This window comes from Ascaphus truei, chromosome 1 (assembly GCF_040206685.1).
Source record: "Ascaphus truei isolate aAscTru1 chromosome 1, aAscTru1.hap1, whole genome shotgun sequence".
Classification (NCBI taxonomy): domain Eukaryota; kingdom Metazoa; phylum Chordata; class Amphibia; order Anura; family Ascaphidae; genus Ascaphus; species Ascaphus truei.
This window is the reverse complement of record NC_134483.1, coordinates 60,337,158-60,361,332: the sequence shown is the minus strand read 5'-3', so window position 1 is coordinate 60,361,332 and position 24,175 is coordinate 60,337,158. Positions and strand designations below refer to the sequence as shown.

Genomic DNA, 24,175 nt, shown 5'->3' with positions numbered 1-24,175 from the left:
GCATTATAAAACAAGTTAAAAATCTGGGGTCCCAGTACTGAACCTTGAGGTATAGCAGGGCCCCGCTTCTCGGCGATCCGCCGATACGGCGGAACCGAGAAGGGGGCCGCCATCTTGGATCCACAGTCGCGCATGAATGATGCTGGACGGAACCCGCCGTATACCCGGGGCCCTCCTGTACTCCACTTACACCTTTAGTCCAACCTGAAAAGGTTACATTTATGACAGCTCTGGTCTCATGTTGCTTGCCTCCTGTACTTTGTTGAAACTCTTTACGTATTTAAAAGTTTCAAATCCTTTCCCATCTCCCTCCAAGCTGTTCATATAGAGGTCATTTAGTTATTCGTCGTATGCCGTACATCAGGGTTCCTGCTAAATGCTTAGGCAGCCAGGTGCAATTTTTCACACTGAAAGTCACTAGTACGTTACGGGGATGGATATAGTACAGATGTTATAAATGCTTGCAAAATATGGAAATCATCATCGAGCCTTTAAATGCATCTAAAAATGACATAACAATAAACTCGCCCTTCTACTCAAATGTTTTTTGATCAGCCCCGTTTGGGAAAACTAGTTGGAGTCCTGCTGTATATCATGCACCAATTTAGAAGCGTTATTTTTGCGCACACTAAATATACTTCTGTCCGCCCAGACTTTAAAAACACACAAAATGGCATCACCACCTTACACTCTGCTGCCAATAACCTCTCCCTATTCAACCCAACATCCTGCTGGCTTTCCCCACTGCTCTATAGTAGTTAACATTAAATATAGTGTCATTAATCCTGTATTCTGCCCAAGTGCATGATATTGCCCTTTTTGGCATTAAATTGTAGTTGCCACACTCGACCATTCCCCCATTTCATTTCACATGGAAATTAAATGTGTAACGTGTTTGCGGGTTTAAAAAAAAGCTATACCAACAATAGGTTACAAAAATGTTTAAAATGGGTGAACAAAGGCAGTGCACAGCCTACAAATGGTGGAGGAGGCTATTGGTAGCAAAAAAATCCTTTTATTAAATGAAGGGATCAAACATCACCCCTAGATCACCCAGAAAATGCTCACCTACGCATTTCGGGCCGTGTGCCCTTTATCAAGCTCCATCCTCCTGGAAATTCCTGATTTGAGGACATGGCCACAGTATATGTATGTACAGGCATACCCCGCATTAACGTACGTAATGGGCCTAGAGCATGCATGTAAAGCGAAAATGTACTTTAAGTGGGGGAAAAGGTAGTGCTTCACTTTTCGATGCTTCGGTAAAGGAAGGGAGCCGGTATTGCTGTTCAGAACATGCTGACTGGCGCATGCACGAGCTGCCGTTTGCCCATTGGGCGAGGGGAATCAGCGCGTCACTACTACGGCAGCCTGTAGGGCAGAATAAGTGTCCGTACTCGAAGAGAGCGTACGGACACAGGGGAATGGGGCTATTGAAAATATGTCCTTACTCGCGAGTGTACTTAAAATGAGTGTACTTAAACCGGGGTATGCCTCTATTAGGTACATGGGACAATAAGGTGAAAAAAATGCACAGATGCGCAACAGGGATTAGTAATAGGTAATTTATTAAAAATGTACACAGATACTGAGGGGATCCAACCCCACCTCAGATGAAGGGCTAAGCAGCTAAGCTTAGCCCTTCATCTGAGGTGGGGTTGGATCCCCTCAGTATTTGTGTACATTTTTAATAAATTACCTATTACTAATCCCTGGTGCGCATCTGTGCATTTTTTTCACCTTGTTTTGCAGGGTGTCCTCCCCCCATTTCAGGGGGGATCACCTTGAAGTAGGAGCTTTCGGGGAGACGCTCTATGTACATGCTGCAAAGGGACTATCCACATTTCTATACAGCACGAGCGCTGAATATCCTGCTTTTTCGACCTACATGGGACAATACTCTATTCCCAATACTAAAAGAAACAGACTTTCAAAAGGTCAGATGCAGAGTAATACAACAGCTTTAAATAACCGTTTTAGCCCAGTATGCTCTATTCACAATACTGCGAGGAGGAGACGGAGATCCAGCCTCACTACCTGCGCATAGCTCCCAGTACTCAGGCTTGCGGACGGCACATTGTAATCACGCTATAAGATCCTAGAGCATGCGAGTGCATTTCTTGTGATCTTTGTTGTTTTAAATAAATTGGTGTTTCGGTACAGTACTATTTATTTTATTATCACATTTTATGGTACTGCGACTGGGAATCTGTGGAGGAGATAGAGATACAGATGAACCTGTGGCCATCAGTTATCCAGTCTTATGCCCTGCAGCACAAGACAAAGATACCTTTCAGTGTCCTTTACCACTTAATGTAAGTAGTTAGCGGCAGAGTATATGAGCTCCCTTACAGAGGATACTGCGCTATTGTCTTTTTGTTTGTTTTTCTGTCTCCACAGAGCTAATCTGTATTCAAGGAATTACAGCAAATTTCTCATGGCAAACGGACCTACATTACCATCATAATACAAGAACTGTTTTGCAACCAGTGACTGGTATCATTTTTACTAGTTAGTGCGCCCAGGACTGTTTGCTCTCTTGTATTTAAATAAAAATGTAATTTTAAGTGTAATTCAATCACTTAAAGTAACACATTTTATTTATGTTTCATCCTGTTAAAATAGCAAATCAAAGTAATATCCCGTCTTTGTTTAATATATAATTTCTGTATTAGATCATTCTTACTACTTTTTTATTTTAAAAGTCAACTCTAAAAGGAGCACCTCTTTACTGCCATTTTAATGAATCTTAGCATACTCGGCATCCTTTGATTTCTATAGCAGGTTTTAGCCCACCTCCCCAGCAGTGCAAGACCTTGGTAACACTTTCCTGTTTGTGATAATGTGTTTACAATATTCCCAGCAGCTTGAGTTCCAAACTGTAACAATAGATAATGTTACCTTAGTTATATATGTAGCCATGCCTGGCTTAGCTACTGATCTGCCCTCCCTGACACAGGTCCTGGTAACAGTGCAGGCAGTGTCAGGACTAATCCAGGGTTTTCCCCACCAGAAGCAGCTTTCTTGAGTGACAGGGGAGGAGGAGGGCTAAGGCCTGTGTTCTGCCCAGGTAATACGTCTAGGGCTATGTTATAATCAATGTAATGAAAAAATGACACCATGACATACAAGTAGTAGATACATTCTAACGCATTTCACGCTTAGCCTGGCGCATAGTCAGAGTTTGTTCTGCCCAATAAGGGGGCTCAGACCTTGGACCTTCCCCCTCGGTACTTAAGGGGCTACACTACCAAATTTAGTCAGTTGTCTCTCCCCCTTGAGAGAGACTGGTATCACACAGAGGTGTACAGGGCTCTGGCACCTGCGGTCCCCTCCCGTCGGGGAGTGGGGGGGGGGGATTACCAAGCCTCACTCTAATAAGGAGTCAGGGAAGAGCAAGGACCACCTTAGTGCCCTAGGCCAGTGGTGTGAGTCCAGGGACCATCCGAAGGATGGAGGCCAATTTAACTGTGAATGCAGATGCTGTTTGTATGCTGTATATGCAGAGGAAGAATAAAGATCCTTCTTGCTAAAATATACTCCTGCCTCGTGAGTGCAATCTATCCGGGAGAGTATTGTGAGTTCTCCTGCAGGGATTGTCTCCAAATTTCTGGAGCCTGCAGGAGATGGAGACGCTGACACGTGAGTAAGAAAGAACCAGCTAATACCCCGGACACCTGTCCTGATGTCCCCACTACCATCGGCAAACCCCTCAGTATCATGTAAGCCAGCAGGTACCTGGTAGCAGGGCAAATCTCCCAGAGGGTGGAGGAAACACCGCTACATATAGGATACATTATAAAGTAGCTGTACACTGAAGGACTGATAGAAACTGAAAGGCAGCCATTTAGGGAACCAAGGATCTGCTGATCGAGCACGGGAGAACCAATCGATCGACCGCTTAAAGTAATTTAGTTTTCAATAAAAAGTAATCAAATGCTGCATTAAAAACAAACAAAAAGGGTTATTTTATTTTTTAAACTGCTTGGACTGCCTCTTTAAAAAGAACACTTCCGTTTTCTGAGGGTCTGCTGGATTAAAAAAAAACTACAGGCATACCCCGCATTAACGTACGCAATGGGACCGGAGCATGTATGTAAAGCGAAAATGTACTTAAAGTGAAGCACTACCTTTTCCCACTTATAGATGCATGTACTGTACTGCAATCATCATATTCGGGCATAACTGATGTAAATAACACATTTGTAACAGGTTCTATAGTCTCCCTGCTTGCACACAGCTTCAGTACAGGTAGGGAGCGGGTATTGCTGTTCAGGACGTGATGACAGGCGCATGCGTGAGCTGCCGTTTGCCTATTGGGCGATATGTACTTACTCGCGAGTGTACTTAAAGTGAGTGTACTTAAAGCGGGGTATGCCTGTATAAGCTACTTATGTTTCTGTTGGACTAATTTGCAGCTTCACAAATGACAAGAAATTAACAAAACAGACCATTCCACTACAGTTTTTGGCACTGATTAACATTCTGATCACCAAAGGACATTAGATATCAAGATCATAAACCCCCCCAAAGTTTGTTTCCCGTGGAAATGTTAAAATGTTTTAAAAATTCTATATTTATCCGATTAGCTACATTTAACCTATTAAACATGCCACCGTCCTTAGTTCACTTTTGTCCTAGACTGTGAGCCAACGCATTGAGCTGTTTCAGCTTGCTGCTTCTCTTGAATAAATCCCTGTAGTTACCACTTTAACAAGCCAGATAGGGTCTCAAAGCTTTACCCTTCAGCACAGAGGTTACTACTGAAAGTCATGCAGACCTGCCTATCATCCATGAAGTTTAATCATCAACTTAATGGCTTATCAAGTTTCTTTCACTTGTATACTTTAAAGTTGTTCACGTGCTGCTGTTACCCGGCTTTGGCTGGAACTGACCGTTTTAAGCCAGATTTACAAACAAGGCAAAGGGAAAAAGTTGTTTTGTTAAAAGAAAGTTATCTGCAGGCAGTTCTTTTAACCACTTAATTTCTACAAACAAGGTCCATAAAACGCAATGATACTTACAAAATGCTACTGGGAACAAGACGTCACACAGACAGTCCTGCTGGTCCACAATGTACATGACAACTAACAACCCACTGAAAACATCAGTCTTGAAACACATTTTGTTTGGAAATACAACCAGTACTCGACTCTAGCTTGATTTTCATTCTGTAGTGGGCAGTACACAGAAGCAGCCCAGCAAACTTCACCAGGGTCTCTGTGTTAGGACTACTTTTCAAAAAATGCTGCATTAAGGCTTTAAACCCTCTTTAAAAAAAAAAAATAATAATAATAATTTTAATACCAATTGTCCCCCCCCCCCCTCCAGGTGAAGAGCATTGGGGTCTCCCGAGATAAACCGCATTCATTTCAGCTCCTGGGACTACCTGCTCCCAGAGATCCTTGCATCTAAAAAAGGTGATGTTGGTATCTCTTCTGTTTAAAAAAGGTCCCACAGGCCAATAGTAAGACGCAAAGGATTACAATGCGACTTCCTATTGGTCCGCGGGATACAGAACCTTGAATTAGACATTTTCTGTGCCCAGTCGGGGCTGTTTCAGCTGCACTGCCTTCAGACGGATGAATCGCCAGAAACAGGGGGGCCCCGGAGCTGAACTCAATGCGCTTCAGATTTGGAGACAAACTACTTCAAATCCATATATTAAAAATAAAAAATAAATAAAGTAATACACTTTAGATAACATGGAGTTGCATGGAACCCTGAGGCTTGGAGTTTTAACAGATTATTCTATTCCAGACCCAATAATTTAATTTCACAATATTTTATGTTATCGACTGCTGTGCTGCAATGTTATAAATTATATAGGATATAGAAAACGGTTACATTATTTAAAAAAAATAATAATTAGAACCCCAATGTATTTATATTTCTACATAAATTAATAACTGGTTAGGTTCCACAAAGTCACTATATATTTTGGAAGGGTTCGGAGATTCTTAGAGGGTAAAGGACCATTAATAGAGGAGAAAGACTTAGAGCAATACATTCAATATCCTATGTGATTTCCCCCCCCCCCCCCCCCCGTCCCCCTTTTCAATAAAATCAGTTCTATGGCATCAGATCATTTACAGTAAAAGCGCTTGGATTGCTCCTTTAATATAGTGAGCATCCTTTGATTTCTATAGCAGGTTTTATCTCGCATCCAAACAGTGTAAGATATTTGCAACCCTTTCCTAATTGTGATAATTTGTTGCCAATGTTCCCAGCAGTTTGCAGATCAATGTTACATTAGAAATATTAGGATACATTGTAGCTGCCGAGTTACTGACAGACTGATTAAAACTGAAATAGCAGCCATTACGTGGACCCAAGAATCTTTGATCAATCAATCACTAGAGAACAAAATCGACCAGCAGCTTAGGTAGTTTTCAATATTAAAAAAATATTTATCAAAAGGTTGCATACAGTACATTAAAACAAAAAAGGGTTTTAAAGTGCCACACGGACTGCCCCTAAGAAACTTGATGCACACAAGCATACTCAGTACAGACATTAAGATGTTGTACATTTCCCATATTTGCATTATGAGATGGTATTTCCAAAGCAAAACCAGCACATTTGCATTGCATGACACAGTGTATAAAGGCAGGTCCATGGATAACGTATTATAGCATGTGTTTACCTGGCCTCACTGGCTGCTCGCACCAAAGTCCTTGATGAGTGCGGAACAGTCGCAAGCATGGCGTCTTCACCGTGTGCACCTTCAGTGACACCGCAGTGCTGAGAAGAGGACTGGAGCAGCTAGTAGCGATCGATCTCAGGAGACCCGCCATGATGGTTGGATCTTATTTCAGGCTGGAACGTTTGGGACACTTGGGAGTCCTCCTGACAAACACAAAATAAGGAAACTTTAAGTGAAGGCTTTGTATTTTATCACTTGAAGAGCAGCCAAAGTGATAAACCACACAACATCTAACCTGTTCTCCCTCTTCTCATTTAGACAAAAAGGCATGACCGATACAGCACGGAACATACAACATTGTACATGCCGATTGCATTTTGAGACGGAATAGCAATCTATTTAAAGATTTCAAGGTTAGACACACACAGAATGAAGCGGATTAATTAGCAAGATGAAATACAGCAGGGCCCCGCTTCTCGGCGCTCCGCCGATACGGCGGTGCCTACAAGGGGGCCGCCATATCAGCGCATCGGGCCGTCCAGGGGTCGCGCATGCGCAGAACGGAGGTGTTTCCTTCTGTGGCGCATGCGCAAAAACGGCACATTGCCGGTCTGCGCATGCGCACCTAATGAAAATCGTCGGTTCCACTTTCCGGCGATTTTCGTTTTACGGCGGGTCCTCAGAACGGAACCCGCCGTATTAGTGGGGCCCTCCTGTAGTCATTACTGTACTTGGAACTATATAAAACCATTTAGAAATTCTGTTCAAGTCTATTTGTGCAAGTTTTGCAGCTTTGGACAAAATATTTAAATTCAGCTCCCAAACTATTTGCATGGGAAAGTTAATCAACTTATTGTACCGCACTCCAGAATATGTTGGGGCTTTACTAATAAACGATAACGTTACTGCCTTGGGGCCCCTCAGCAAATTTCTTTGAAGGTCCTTCAAGCATTAAATGTTCATTGGAGGAAGATGGATATGCCAACCCCCAATTCAAACCAGACAAGACATGGAGCATAGGGGCACATCTTATGTCTTAGCAGGAGAGACTACGGATTTGTAGAAAAGAAATTTATTCTAGGCACACACACGCCATACACCGTTGGAAGTATCCCGCCATCCGAGCGCTCATACTACAAGACTGGTTAAACTGATAACCGAAATGCCTGTTTAATCTCAACAAATGTGAGTGCATTACCACCTTCATTTGTTTATTTTGGTACTTATCAGTATCACACTATTTGTGTTTTCTCTCCCCTATACATATTCCTAATAACAGGGTTGATCCAAAGGGGATCAAAGAAGGTTTCCTCTATATATATATAGCACTCAATGCTGGGTTAAGGTAAACGGATAACATTGATCCAACAGATAATTACTGTGTGGGTCTTTAGACCCATAGTGCCCGAGAAGACCAGAAAATAATAAAGTTTTATTAATTCAAATATTAGTTAAAAACACAAATTCATTCATACATTAAAATGACCCCGTATATTCCTACCTAGATGTGAGTGCGCATTGCACCCCTCCTTTTCAACACAATTCAGTTACCCTGTATCGTCCTATAATCTATTGAGACCAGTCATTTAAAAGACCAGCCACATTGATATTCATGACACGCAGAACTGTAACATAACTTTCATTGCCGCAATTGCAACCACGTTTATTATAGGGACAGCAGTTACACACGTGGCCTGTGTCTCTCCCAGAACAGAAAGGTCGTTAATACTGTGGGATCGGCAGCACAAGTCTGCAGCTTTCACGTAGCCAAAAACTTAATTGCAATAGCTCCATGAGATGCCATGTCACGGCACACTGTCCCCGACGTCAGGTGCAGATCTGGGCCACGTTATTGCTACATAAAAGTGATCACAAAGCCCTGGAGATGGATTCTCCATTGGCACTCTAGTTATGAAGCTTTTCCAGTACCAAAAAAAGTACCATGTAGATCAGCGGTGCGCAATCTGTGGGGCGCGACCCCCAGGGGGGGCGCGAGACTGCCGACGGGGGGCGCGGGGTTTACAGAGGCCCCGCGCGCTTCCCGAAGGCACTTAAATTAAGTGCCGGGGGAGCTGCAGGGCCTCTGTAAACCATACTTACCCGTGGCTCCGGCGGCTTCCTCCCGGCGTCGCCATGGCAACGCGGCGTCAAAATGACGCTGCGATGTCATGTGACGTCACGTTGCTATGGCAACGTGACGTCATTACGCCGGAGCGCGGGTAAGTTGGGGTTGGGGGGGGCGCGGGAGCGAGGGGACAGCCGTCAGGGGGGCGCAGGGAAAAAAGTTTGCGCCCCCCTGATGTAGATGATGGATGTTTTCTTTACATCAATAGTTCAAAACCTATGTCCAGAATGGTTTCCCCAACACAGGTAGTAAATAGAAAAGCAAAATGGTGAATTGTGAAGCAGCAGGACTAACAACCAAGGGACAGTAGGAGACCTTAAGTTCAGCGCACACACTTGCCATAATCTAACAATAATATTTCACCTTTATCGCCGTTTTCAGTATATAGAATGTAGATTTTCCATCAAAGCCATGTTTACCTGGTCCGGTTTCTAATGCAAAGTGTTGAAGTGCAAGATTGTTACAGGGTCAGGTCTATTGTCTATATAAGCTAAAATCAGGTACAATGCCATGGAGAAGATCTCTTTCTAGCTTTAGTCAGAGCTGAATATAAAAAAAAATAATAAAAGGTTGTACTACTTTTGTAGTATGGCCACAATTTACTAACAGCAACTTCAGTAATAGTTACACCCGGCGTTTAAACCAACTCTGGTCTATTAAAAATAGACTGCGTCAACCACTATATACTATAAATAGGTGTGAGAAATACCTATCTTTTATGGCCTAACCTACAGTAGCTGCAGGGTGATCACATGGACAAGCTACTGCAGTAAGTCCACCAAGAGAAAACTGTGCAGTTCAACTGCAAAAATAAATGTATTCAAGTGTCTGCCAACACATTGCAATTGACCCAACATGCCACTGGAAACCAACAATGTAATGAATGCCAAGTAGTATGCAAGAAAAAAAATCGGTGGAAGTGAAATGAACTGTAAGCAGTGCTGAAGCTTTAATGAGGTCTGTTTGCACTGTATTGTTTGCACAAGCATTGGTTGCAAGGATTTTCCAGGTATCGGATCATAACATTAGACATATTCTCTCATGAACCGCTGCCTAAAACTAATCACAGTAACATCCTGGTTAATGTCAAGTTTAACAGGCATTCCTCTTAGTCCACGTAATATGTAGTTTAAACTAAAAAAAATTCACCTTGTGACTGTATTAGAGAAAACACTTGTAAAAAGTGGTCAGTGTCGACCTATAATGCATGCAAATCAATGCTCATTATCAGCAAATCAATGCAAACTAGGAAGCCGCAAAGGGAATGAGGAAAAGAGGCAACAGCACAGAAAGAACACTAATGTAGCTCAGATTTATTCCTGACCCGCAACACAAGCTGTATTCAATGTACCCATATGATACCTATGAGGTTTAAGAAACTAGTAAGTTAAATAAAAAAAAATAAAAAAAGGTGTGAAATGATCTGAATATTCAGCCAAGACAGAAAAGAAAAGGTGGAAACACACTTTGAAGTGAAATGTTTGTTGAACAACGTGAATCCATGTCTAGGTTTTGCCTATAAGTAAGATGTTTCACCGCCATACAGGAATTGTATGAGAGGGGCAGGGGCGAAAATCTATGTGCTATAGCCACTAGAGAGGAAAAGTGATCTTTGTAAGTACTAAAGATGACTATAGAGATAAATAAAAATTAACACATTGCAAGTAAATTTGTGCAACAGAGTGCATTTGCAAAACCAAGCTCCCCCCTCCCCCCCCGAATTAATTCCTTGTAGAATGATATTTCACCAAGTTTCAAACGGGCCAATGTCGCAAAATGAGCGTCAGATTTTACAATATCTCAAACGGACAGTGAAATATCACCATACAGCGAAAGATACTGTGTGTGTAGCTGCTTTAAAAAAAAAAATCAGTCTGCTCCATTTTGTTTACCAAATTTTTAGATAGAAAGCCGAACCACATGAATTTCAGCTCGACTTACCCCCTGGTTCCCAAGGTACTTACTGGGGAAAATGCAGTCGGATCCTCTCCAGGAAAAATAAAGAATGTAAAAGGTATAAAACTCTCATATCACATGGGCAAATAGTTGCGTCATCAGCCCTAGCTTCCTATTGGCCCACGTGATGTGGGGTTTTTAAACCTCTATGAAGTACCAGAAGCACTTCCTCCAATAAGTATCTCGGGGAGCAGGGGGTCTCTGAGGCCAAATAGTCTTGGTTCAGCTCTGGAGAGCCCCTCACGTGTATAAAAATTTACCTAAATACAGGGAAATATGAAAATTAGCATAATAAATAAAATTGCAATGCACGGCTTATCACTTGTCATCTCTCGATGCAGGCGCAGATTTTTTTCCTCAACTCAAAAAGGGCACATTTTGCATGCTTTGTGACCTTGTGTGAAAGTGTTGCACATCCCATATTGGAAGCCACTTAGCATCTCGGCTATAAAGAAGGAAAAAGAATTACTGATGTGTACCTTTAGTCTGAAGGCCATTGGACTAAAACCTACTTGCTTGTGTAGACCAAACTGGAGGGCGCAGAAGATTTTTCTGGGGGGTGGGATCACGAGGCCTCTGCAACTCTCAACTTACTGTGATTCAGACAGCGTCAACTGACACCGCGGGGTCATGTGACGTGACATCACACGCGTCAAATGACACCGTGGGTCACATGACCCAGCAAAGTCATTTGATGCAGCAGCAAATGTTTGCGTCCCCTGGTGTAGACTATCCTAATTTCTTACATCTATTTCCAATTTTTGTTCTGTCATTGTCAATAGTCCTTCCAATCTGCTGGTAACCGCAAGTGCAAAATAACATAAACAACATAGGTTGTTAAACAATTAATATGACCCTTAAAACGTGGCCTCCCTTGAAAGATGAAGAAAAATACTCTTGGTTACAAAGATAACTACACATAATACATCGACTCCTATTGCATTTAAAAATACCAAAAAGGAACAGAAGTTGTAACAGAAGGATGACCCGACCTCGTACACATACTTCAGTCTGACTTTTTGAGACTCGAAAACCGGATTTCCAAAAACAAACTGTTTTTAAACACTGACAAGACTGTAACAATGGTATTTGGGACCAGGACTACATTTTTAAAGCTTCCAGTGACTGAGCTCCAGACCAGAACCAAAGCTAACACCACCCTAACTCCTGTTACTAGTTTTAAATACCTGGGCATATGGTTTGACTCCCACTTAACATTCGGGATGCACATTGATACCCTGACATTCAAAACCTATGCCAAACTAGGGGTACTTTACAGGAACAAATCCTCCCTAAGCCTGCAGCAGATGCTAATGCCAATTATCGACTATGGAGACATAGTATACAGCTCGGCACCCCAAACCCACCTTAGCAAACTTGACACCCTCTACAACTCAATATGCCTTTTGTTCTCCAATGCAACTACAACACACATCACTGCGAAATGATCAAAGAACTAGATTGGTCATCACTTGAGTCTAGGCGCAAAGTTCACCTTTCCTGTCTTCAAATACTTTCTGGGAAAGCTACCCATCTAACTGAACAAGCTCCTCACCCCTACCACATGCAGCACTTATCTGAGATCAGACTCCAAAAGACTGTTCATGGTCCCAAGGCTCAACAAAGTATCTGGCCGCTCCTCCTCTTACCATGCACCCCAAAACAGGAACAACCTACTGGAGACTCTCACATCCACCACCAGTTTAAGTTCTTTCAAAACCAAAGCTGTCTCACATTTTAATCTGGTCTGTAACTGTTACATACGCCCATAATATATATTATCTTTAACTGTGCATGCAATGTCTTGTATATAATGTATACCCTGTATACCCTGTTCACTTATGTAACTGTATTTGTAACCATGTATTATTTGTCATTTTAACTCTGTGCCCAGGACATACTTGAAAACGAGAGGTAACACTCAATGTATTACTTCCTGGTAAAACATTTTATACATAAATAAATAAAATAAATAGGTTCCTTTCGTTTTCTAGGTGCTTCTTTGTTATATTTGTAGCCTTCTTACATACCATTGGGGTGGATTTAGGCAATATCTGACCAAGATGTGGCTCACACAAGAGCATACTTTAATGTTTAAGAATTTGTTGTTATTTTAAAAAATCAGCAGACTGATTATACCTAGTTATAGACATAAGTAATACCCACAAGGGTCCATCTATATCATGATGAATGTGGATTAGATCCAAAATATGTATTATCCTTGACTACGCTTTTAGCCTTCGAAGTGTCTAACAAACTAGCCATCAACAGATTTAACTCTGCATAAGGAATCCACCAACTATAAATTTTAGATTGCTTAACGAAACTGGAATCCTGGAACAATTTCTCCTTAGCCGATTAAATTGACTTAAATGGAATTATCTGAAGCCATTTTTGGCGATTCCTATTGGCATGTAAATAGCTATCCGCAAACACATCTTTAAAGTGAACATCTGTTTGAATATTTGAAATCGAACGTACAAGATCCCAAAAATATATAATGGTACAAAAGTGAATGTAATGTCAATTTGAACCCCAAATGCTCGTCATTAACACAATCTCTTTAAGAATATCCTCCTCCCCATCCCAAACCATATCATCAATGAAAAGGTCATAGTAGACCAGGAACACTCCCAGATGTAGGTTCTTCAAAACAAACCTATCCTACAAAAAAAAAACCTATGCATAGGTTGACATAACTGGAGGCCAAGCTGGTTCCCAGGGCCGTTTCACACATCTGTAAATAATACTGATAACTAAATAGAAAATAAGTGTGTAAAGGTATAAATGCAAAAATTGCTTTTCACGTAAAGTAAATATAGTGTCCAATTTAAAATATTCAACAGCCTGCACCCAATTAAAATGTTCAATGCGTGTGCAAAGTGCCTGTACATCCAAGAAAGCCACCCTATATGTGTGTTTCCATTTGATCCCTGAGATGGAGTCGATGAAGTGAGGCGTGTCCCTGGGGTAACATTTTAACTTGACCATATAAGGTTGTAAATCGTGGTCAACATACCTGGACATCATTGACTCCACCCCAGATATGATAGGTCTACCTAGAGTATTTTTAAGATTCGTACGCACCTGGTGTGCAAGATAGATAGGATAGATAGAATCTGTCATCATATTTTAGTAATTACATTATCAAGGGCATCCTTCAAATGTATGAAAGAGATTAAAAGTCAACTAGATCAGAAGTCACAGGTTTGCATGACTTCCTGTCTGTTAATAACCCAATACATATATTTTTCCTTATAGAAAACTATGCTACCATCTTTGCTTGCCTAATCATTTAATGATCAAAATACTGGAGTCCTGGCAATGTCCTTTCCTCCCCTAATGAGAGGTTACGATTCATATATTGCAACACAATTTCTCAAAATCGTGTAATACAAGTGAATAAAATGTCTCCACGAAACTTTCCTTCGATTGATATTTGAAGAAACGTGGCTTGGGTCGAAAAAGGTGAATGAATAACACCAGAAAGACAATCAGCCTTTTCCAAAGATGTTACAAATTCAATTATGAATCTTTCTTACACATCTATTGAAAATCAGATTACGCTAAAAGAGCAGAAAATGTCCCAACACATTCTAGTTCTGGAGTATCAAATATATTCGACTGATCTTTCTTGAATTTATTAATTGAAGGGGGGGAACGCTTCAAATTGACCTTTCTGGTTAAACGGTTTGTCTACAAAAAAACATTGGGAGTGTTAAAAAAAAAAAAAAAAAAAGTCTGGTCAAGAGTAAGTATGAGAAGCTAAGTTATAAACACCATTTGGTACACATAACTATTGATCGCTTGTTTTGCTTTTTCTCCTGAACATATTCTACCTGCTCGGGTTCCTCTTCCACTGCGGATTGGAGTAGTATTGGTGTGTTTTCCATCCCAAAGTGGATATGCTCTTTTGACATCTAAAAAGGAGGAGTCTCTAAGGTATTCCCTAAAAAAGGATTAGTCTAGAATTCTGCATGAAATGTTTTGTCTAGCTCCCATAACTTGTGCGTTGGATTCACAATGGTGCAAACCGTCAACTTGGCTTTCAACATCACAATCACATTTGGAGAACCTACTGGACACTGACGATCTCTACAATTGAATGTTCTAAATTCAATGGGGCTTGTTACACCAAGCACCACCAGAGCTTCGCCTAACTACTGTTTGTGCTAGAAAATATTACAAGGCCTACTATCAGACGATTTATGATAAAGCAGCAGGTATCCAATTGGTGATCCTATTATTGCCCTAATCATCTCCTCTAAAAAGTTTGTTTTATCTTTCAATCTGTTCTTTTTAAAAATGTTCAACTCTCAGTGATCAAAATGTTAAGGCTTTGGATTTTCTGAACAAGGTTGTAATTCATCCTGGACGACTTCAATTTGAGTTTCCAGAACCTTTAATTTAACCACTCTAAATTTTACTACAAGCTGCATAAGTGAAAAAGCTCATCACGTCAGCGGAAGACAGCAAGATGCACCAAAGGGAGGAGAGTCCCAAGTACATGCTGGAAGAGACTTATACGAACGCTAAACTTTGCAATTCCCTCTGCATTCTGAAACGGAACCGTTCCCAGTGTGACTCCATGACTCAGTATAGTATGTATCAACTCTATGGTTGTGACATGCTGGCTCCTGTGTTTGTGAGAAATTCTTATGAGATTTTTACAACATTCCTTGCGAATGCATGTCAACTAAAAGGTTAAACTTATTAAGAAGTGCTTGTACCATGTTACACATGCTTCGTTTGAGAGATAGATATGTGTATATATGTATGTACCGAAGTATACATTTTTTAATTCTCCGACACGCATCCAGTTCCAATAAATGTTTATGGATGATTTTTTTTTTTTTTTTCGAAATCTTGGGACATTTTTAACTCCTGATGGAGACAGCCGCTCCAATTAAAAGACATCCTAATAAATAACCGCTCCTATTATGGAAATCTGGGAGAGGAGAAACAAATGCAGTTATCAATCTTCCAAAGACAGACTGGGAAAAAGTGACTTATCAGGAAGTACAACAAAATATTTTCCCAGCATACTGAAATGTGGGTGAGCTGTAAAGAAATTGCAAACTAAAATGTATTGTTGCAAAAATAACTTATGTAGCCAGGTCACCTGATGGCTACTATTGTGCCCTTGGGCTGGCAGTAAACCCTGGTACAATCAGGTTGCCAGTAGTTGCTATGGGGTTTCCCCCCTTCCTATGGTACTGCACTTGAGTGACAGCAGTGGGTGGTACATCCTGTTGTAGCGGAGACAGCGGGGTGCCCAACTCCTGGCTGTACTCAAGGGCATGAACGTCCTAAAGTTAGGAGTGTCCTTCCCCCTCTGAGGAAAGCAGGTCACACAACAGGGAGCCCGAGATTGGGGCATTCCCTCCGGGGAAGAGAGAGTGTGGACCATACTTCTGCTAGGGAGGTGGGGGGAAGTGCTAGGATGGCTGTGGGTGCCCTTGGCCTGTAGTGACGGTCCAGGGACCATCACTCTGTGAGAAGAGTACTGCATCGGGCAGTAGCCTGCCGTGTAACTGTGTTGTACAGAGTTAATAAACCGTTCCTGTTTGCATATACCTCCTGCCTGGTGCATGACCTTACTTCCCCCCTTTTCCCCCCCACCTCCCGCTCCAAACGTTGTGCGTTTCTGTTTTCTACATTTCTGTGACGGTGAAGTGACACCACCCTTGCTTTCAGTCGGCTGCACGTGCTAGTATGGCCCAAATGTTGGGGTATGTTTAATAGCAAACTGTCCTTATTGTCCCACAATATAATTAATTTCGCAATTCTATTAGTGTCAAGCTGCCCACACCCCCTAAACAGTACACAATGCAAAGTATTATCCTGTGTATTTTGCATTCAGTGTGCGTTACACACGTCTGTCTATGGGAATTGACCCTCACTAAGACCTCCCTAGGCCTGAAAAGCGCTTCTGATGCCGCCCCTCCGTTGCCTAGCAACGCGCAAATTACGTCTCCTGTCAAGGGCAAACCAAGTGTAACCGCACACAGCCTCCTCAGCGCGCGGCGTCAGCGTCAGGCACGCACAGCCACGCCCACAAACGGAGGAGCAGCTTGCTATTGGCTAGCGCGAAACAAGAGACTTCCTTCTATTTATAAACCAGTCTACGCGGCAAGCACGTGATAACCCCCCCCCCTCTCCTGTCAATCAAATAACGCCAAGTCCATTCATCAATGACCTCCAGTCCTGCGTCTCCTGCACAGACACTGCCAAATACAGGCATGGACCCAGCACCGGCTGCAAGTACCGAGCCAGGGCCGGCATGTGCAACACAAGCACTAGGCTCTGCGGGGATTACACGGCTTTGACCCGTTATTTAAAAATAAATGTGCTTTAAACACACGTGTCCTCGTACACCGTGTCATGCAATGCACATGTATATTCTCACGCATATAAACAGAACTGTTCTGTTAGGTGTATTATATAATATCTGCCAACATGCTTTTGTATTGTAGCTATATATAAACACGGCAGAGATATAGGTACACACACAGCTGTGCATTACTTTGCACCGTTTGCCCCGCAGACAGGTGTCACCTTGTCCCTATTCCCTGGTGCTGGTGCCGCTGGGCGAGTCCTTGGCACAGGTCGTTGCATGGGGTTTAACCTCACCGCGTCCTTAGAAGAGTGCGCCCTTCAACGCTAATGAAATAAAGTCACTTCTACGCCTCTTTAGAGCCTTTCGTGATTTATCAGTGCAACTTTCATGTGCGACCCTTACTACAAAACCAGGAGATATAGATAGATATCTAACCCGAAGACACGGGGCAAAAGACACTGCATAATACTCATGCTACAATAACCCTCACTCCAGATCTCACAGCACAGGTCTGCATCTCTACACGACTGAGGAGCCGCTATACCCCCGCTGTGCTCCCCCCTCCTCTCCATGGGATGCAATGGTGAGCACTGCACTGCAACAACACACGCAGCCTGTCTCCCTGCCCCTCTCTGCCCGTGCAAGCTCCTACATGTATAGGGCAGCTCTCTACCCGCCTCCTGTCCCACTGCGCTAGGTCCCGCCTTTGCACTGACCTTCGGAAGCCGCTGGGAGTGGAGTCCGCGCGGCCCTGCACCTCCTGCTGCAGGTGGGGGACTGGGTGCTGGTGCTGCTGCGCCGGCGAGCTGACCCCCGGAAGAGACTCTTCACGTTGTGTTGGCCGCCGGCGTCACGTGACCGTGCTCCTCCTACTGCACACTCCAAGCTGCACAAGGAGGGGGGTTTGTCCTTATGGAAAGTGTTGGCCAGTCTAAAGTTATGTGATGATGGGTGCTTCTTTTTCTAGTCAGTGTGCCATGTTTAAGCTGGGAAGGGTAGTGAGCAGCCAAAACCAAAACTGTACTGCTTGGTTTCTAGAAATGTTAAACTTGTGTAGCGCTGAGCCCAAGCTATTTGAACCTCATTTTAGATGCTGTATGTAGCCATGTATCCTCTTGGCAACTAATCTGCCCTGCCTAGCACATTAGCCCTGGTACCAGTGCAGTCAGTATTAGGCCTCGGCCAGGCAGGGAACGGGAGTACTCGTGCGCTGCTCGGCCGTCCGATTTGTGGCGTCTGGGTGCGCGGCCACGACGTCAAGGAGGCGAACTGCTCATGTGACGTGCTTGCGAGCAGCAAATTCAAATTTGCTTGCTCGGCAAGCAGCTAAGCGCCGCCCATGCTCACGCTGGCCACACACATTGCCACAATGTGTTTCATCTCGGCCAACATGAGTGTGCCCGCCCGCTCAGTGCCACCCTGGATGAGGCCTTAGGCTGCGGCCAGGGTGGCGCTGAGCAGGCGCGCTTACGCTGGCCGCAATGAAACACAAGCAGGGTTCGGGCAATCGTGTGCGGTGACCTCACGCTCCCTGCTTGGCCGGGAGATTTGTGGCCGGCTAGGTGCGTGCGCAGGCGAGGTGATTCGGGGGGCGCGGCCATGACATCACGGAGCTATTTCGCCCTCATTGGGCGAACCACTCACGTGACGCGCAAGCGAGAGACAAATTAAATTTTGCTTGCTTCGGCAAGCACCTAAGCAATGAGCAGGCGCTCGCTCACGCTGGCCAAACACATTGCTGCAATATGTTTCATCGCAGCCAGTGTGGGCACGCTCGCCTGCTCAGCGCCACCCTGTGCAGCAACGCTCCCGCTGAGCGCGCTCATGCTTGAGTGGTAACGTCACCAACTCTCCAAGCATGAACGCTCAGCTGTCCTGCATATTTTTTTTCAAGCCCAAGCAGGGGGTGTGGTCAAGCAGAGACTAGAACTGATTGGTTGCTGAAGGTCATGTGGCCCTTCAGTGCGCCTGGGAATCAATTTCATCTGTCTCGCCTAACGAGCGCGCGTGGCCGAACACAATGATATTCATTTAACTCAACGCGCCAAGCCTTAGGCCTCGGTCCCGCTGCGCTCGTTGGCGCGGGCGGCCACACGCGAGTTCCCCACCAGCAGGGGAATCCTCCCGAGCCGGTCCCCCCTGGCGGCACAGCGCACTACACGCTGTGGTGCGTCAGCCGCTATGGGACACAAGAAAATGGTGTTCCATAGCATTGACGCGTCACGTGGTGTGGCTGTGAGCCAATAGGGAGGGGAGGCTTCGGGGAGCGGGGAGGAGTGTGGAGTGAAAGCAGGTGAGTGCCTGTCTGTGTGTGTGTGTATGTGTCTGAGTGCGTGAGTGCCTGTCTGTGTGTGTGTGTGTGTGCCTGAGTGCGTGAGTGCCTGCCTCTGTCTGTGTGTGTGTGTGTGTGTATGAGTGCGTGAGTGCCTGCCTCTGTATGTGTGTGCCTGTGTGTGTGTGTGTGTGTGTGTGTATGAGTGTGTGTGTGTGTGTTTGTTAACTTACCCTCAGCGGCTCCAGCCCGAGTCCGTGGAGGGAGGGGGGGGGAGAGTAGCGGGTACCTCCGCTCAAGCCACGCCCCCCCTCCCTGTCAAACCTCCCACTCCTGCCCACCTCCCGCTCCCTACAGACCGCATATCGCGGTCTGTGTATGTCAGTGCACCGTCTGTCTGAAGTGCGGGCGCGCTGACTCTGGGAGCGGGGCCTTAGCCTTAGGGTTAATCTGGGTTCCACTGCAGTAATCAACTCCCTTGAGTGGCAGGGGGGTGATCCTGAGGCCTGTGTGCTGCCCTATCAGGGGCTCAAACCTAGGACCCTCCTCCTGGGTACTAAAGGGACTGCAGATCCAAATTTAGGTGGTGTTGAAAGTGTGGAGCCAGGGCTCTGGTCACCTTCCTTCATATCCCTCAGGGAAGTGGGACAACAACCCCATACTCTGCATGGGCGCTTAGGATAGACCTTTGGGGCTCAAGCCCTGGGGGAAGATTCCAGGGACAAGAGAGTGTTGGTATACTGCTGTGTATTATGAAGAATAAAGACATGTTACTGTTTATACTCCTGCCTGGGGCTGCAGTTTCTTCTGGGAGATAGTGACTGTTTTCCACAGGTCTTTTTTTATTTTTTTTAAATCACGTTTTTCTACAAATGTTGATTTATACGTTTGCAAATAAAATATTAACAAAATAATATTTGTACTTGTAAAAATTAAACATATTGGTACTCCATGATCATTAATGCCATTGCATTTTGAACTCTGGCTATAAAGAATTAATACAGTTGTAACCTTGTCAGCTCCCACTGCTTTTCTGTGTCTCTTAAAGTTGCTTAATATATGTAGTCTCACAGAATTCAACAGCGTTGATGATAATAAAAATAACACGTTTTAAATTAAAGTGCCATTTATTGTTCCAGAATTTCCAAATCTCACCAATTTTTCTGCTTACGGGTAACAAATCTGAAACCGCTTTCCATGTCAAAATTACAGTGACCAACTTTCAAAAAAGGAGAATACTAGTTAATCACGAGTTACTGAGGACATCCACCGAGAAATAGCATGTGGCTGTAACTGACACGTCTCCGAATTCAGTTAGCAAATCTCTTTGCTGAATTTCTCAAAAGAAAATTCAGCAAAAGTTCAGTCAAACCTTTTTATTTAAAGAAAGTTGTAATAATTTCAGAGGAACTTGGAAAAGTTCTTGCGAAATTGACCAATTTCGCCAGCAAATCTATATTGCATTTGAGAGAGAGAAGTGAGTGATCATTTGGTAAAGGAGCGCAGGGCCCTGACGTTATGGTAACCTGGAGCAAAGCTGGCAATATATCCAATGAACAAAAGAAAACGTGTGTGTGTGTGTGCAGAGCACGCGCATTTGAAGTGAAACTTCTTTGTCTTTTGTCACTGTTTTGTCACAGAATTTGTATTTGTGATGATGTTTTAATTAAAAATCTAAACACAATTTCAGTGCCAAAACGCAAAGAAGTTTGACTTAGAACGCGTGTTTTAGCTATTTGCACTTCTATATTTATAGTAACTGAATTCCGTGTGTGTGTGTGCGTCACTGTATGTGTGCGCGTCAGCGTGTGTCACTGTGTCTTCCAAGTGTGGCGCTGGGGTGGAGGGTGCGCTCAGCATGTCCTGCAGCCTCCCAGTGCTCTCCCCCTCCCTCCCTCCAGTGGTGCTGCAGGGACACGGTGCTCTCTCTCCCCCTCTCCCTCCCTCCAGTGGTGCTGCAGGGACACGGTGCTCTCTCTCTCCCCCCCTCCCTCTGGCGGTGCTGCTGGGACACGGTTCTCTCTCTCCCCCGCTCCGGCGGTGCTGCAGGGACACGGCGCATCTCCCTGCCAAAAAGTAGGAAATCTCGGGGGAGCCGGGGCACAGAAGTTTTGTGAGGGGGGAGGGGATGTGTGTGGAGATCATCCTCTCCGGTGGGAGCTGGCAACACTGCTGATGGCCTCTTCTTCCAGCAGTGATGTCACTTCCTGGACTGTACTTCTGTCACCATCATGGCAATTTACTGCCAGGGAAACTTTCATGTGGTAGGTGCCGGCTAAGAAGATTAACGCCAAAAAATGCCTAGTGCTATATCTAATTTGACATATTGAGAGAGGAGAGTGGAGTGAGTGAGCGAGGTGTGTGAGTGAAAGATGATTAATAAATCATTTTGTATTTTGTCCCGGTTTGTCACTTTCAAAATATGGTCACCTTAACCTTATCCTTTATTTACTATACACTTAAACATAACTTACAGTGAGGCTCCTTCACTGTCACTCCTCCAGGAACCTGATTCGAGAATCTATCTCAGTATATACTCTAGTGGTGACATCACTATCACCAGACAAAGTGGGTGTAGCTTAGTTTCTGCCAAGTAACCCTGTATGGCATGATGGGAAGGGTAACTCTTTAATTACTATTAGTCCCTAGCAGAGGGCTACATGTTAATGTGCAAATGTACAAACTAATTTAATTCAATAAAGAAATAACCAACCCCATTCTAATGACACGGTTCGCTTTCACCACTATTTCCAAAATAATTTGTTTGCAATATTTAAGCTTTATTAGTTTGGCTTTAGTGAATTTAGCCTGAAATACATTTTGTTTCTCCATATTTATTTATAAAATATTTTACCAGGAAGTAATACATTGAGAGTTATCTCTCGTTTTCATGTATGTCCTGGGCACAGAGTAAAACAAATAGTACATGGTTACAAGTACAGTTACATAAATGAACAGGGTATACATTATATACAAGACATTGCGTGCACAGTTAAAGAAAATGTATATTATGAGCGTATGAAACAGTTACAGACCAGGTTAAAATGTGAGACAGCCTTAGATTTGAAAGAACTTAAACTGGTGGTGGTTGTGAGTCTCTGGTAGGTTGTTCCAGTTTTGGGGTGCACGAAAGGAGAAGGAGGAACGTCCGGATACTTTGTTGAGCCTTGGGACCATGAATAGTCTTTTGGAGTCTGATCTCAGGTGATAAGTGCTGCAGGTGGTAGGGGTGAGGAGCATGTTCAGGTAGCTGGGTAGCTTGCCCATGAAGAATTTAAAGGCAAGACAGGAAAGGTGAACTTTGCGCCTAGACTCTAGTGTTGACCAATCTAGTTCTTTGAGCATTTCGCAGTGATGTGTGTTGTAGTTGCATTGGAGAACAAAACGACAAATTGAATTGTAGAGGGTGTCAAGTTTGCTACGGTGGGTTTGAGGTGCCGAGCCATATACTATGTCTCCATAGTCAATAACTGGCATTAGCATCTGCTGTGCGATACGCTTTCTGACCAGGAGACTTAGGGAGGATTTGTTCCTGTAAAGTACCCCTAGTTTGGCATAGGTCTTGGTTGTCAGGGTATCAATGTGCATCCCGAATGTTAAGTGGGAGTCAAACCATAAGCCCAGGTATTTAAAACTAGTGACAGGTGTTAGGGTGGTGTTAGCGTTGGTTCAAATCAGGAGCTCAGTCACTGGAAGCTTTACAAATTTAGTCTTGGTCCCAAATACCATTGTTACAGTCTTGTCAGTGTTTAAAAACAGTTTGTTTTGGGAAATCCAGTTTTCGAATCTCAAAAAGTCAGACTGAAGTATGTGTTGAAGGTCAGAGAGGCTATGGCTGTGTGCATATAGGATTGTGTCATCTGCATACATGTGTATTGAGACTTCCTTACAAGCTGTGGGAAGATCATTAATGAACACTGAGAAGAGTAGGGGCCCCAGAACAGAGCCTTGCGGGACACCACAGGTGATATCCAGGGGGTTGGAGTTAGAGCCTGAGATGGACACATGTTGGGATCTTCCTGATAGGTAGGACTGAAACCAGTTTAAAGCATGTTTCCCTATTCCAGAGCTCTGGAGTTTGTTAAGCAGGATAGCATGATCAACTGTGTCAAAAGCCTTTGCAAAATCTAGGAATACTGCATTAGTGAGTTGTCCCCGTTCCATTCCACACTGGATTTCATTGCAAACTTTTAGCAGGGTAGTTACGGTGGAGTGTTTGGGGCGAAATTCAGATTGGAATTGGCTAGGGAAATTTGTCTTGGTGTAGAAATCGCTTAATTGGGAGTGGACACATTTTTCCATGACTTTGGATAGAATTGGGAGAAGTGAGATTGGCCTGAAGTTTGAGACAGTGTTTTTGTCCCCACTTTTGAAGATTGGGACAACTCTGGCAGTTTTCCAGGTCTTAGGGATATGGCCTGCAGACAGGATAGAGTTGACTATGGACGCAATTGGTTTGGCAATGGCTGGGGCACCAAGTCGTAGGAACCTAGATTGTAGTAAGTCAGGTCCACATTGGCTGCTTAGTTTTAGTTTGAGGAGCGCTTGTATAATCTCCTCTTCAGATACTGGGCCAAATTGAAAATTGTGGACAGTGTTGGGAGGGGGTGGGACTGTAGGGATACTCCCAGGATGAGATTCATGTTTGGGGTTTGTGCTGCGTTTCGCTAATAAGTTAGTGGCACATCCCACAAAGTAATCATTGAATGCATTTGCAATGTCAGTGGGGTTTGTCAGAGTAATATCCCCCTTAGTGATATTACTTGGTTGTTGATGGTTAGGAGGCTGGAATATATGGTTGATAACCTTCCAGAAGTTAGCTGGGTTTGATGTATT

The 24,175-nt window shown here is 43.8% G+C and overlaps 1 protein-coding gene across 1 annotated transcript in view; it reads right to left on the bottom strand.

The window, feature by feature from the left end:
• The window catches only part of NNT (nicotinamide nucleotide transhydrogenase), a 109,862-nt gene extending 91,922 nt beyond the window's left edge, over positions 1-17,940 (bottom strand). The window contains exons 1-2 of the mRNA XM_075589018.1: positions 17,784-17,940; positions 6,647-6,849 (exon numbers count right to left, since the gene is read on the bottom strand). Of these exons, the coding sequence (XP_075445133.1) occupies positions 6,647-6,797 (151 nt within the window). The 5' untranslated portion in view covers positions 6,798-6,849; positions 17,784-17,940. The remainder of the gene's footprint in view (positions 1-6,646; positions 6,850-17,783) is intronic.
• Between the last annotated feature and the right edge of the window lie 6,235 nt (positions 17,941-24,175).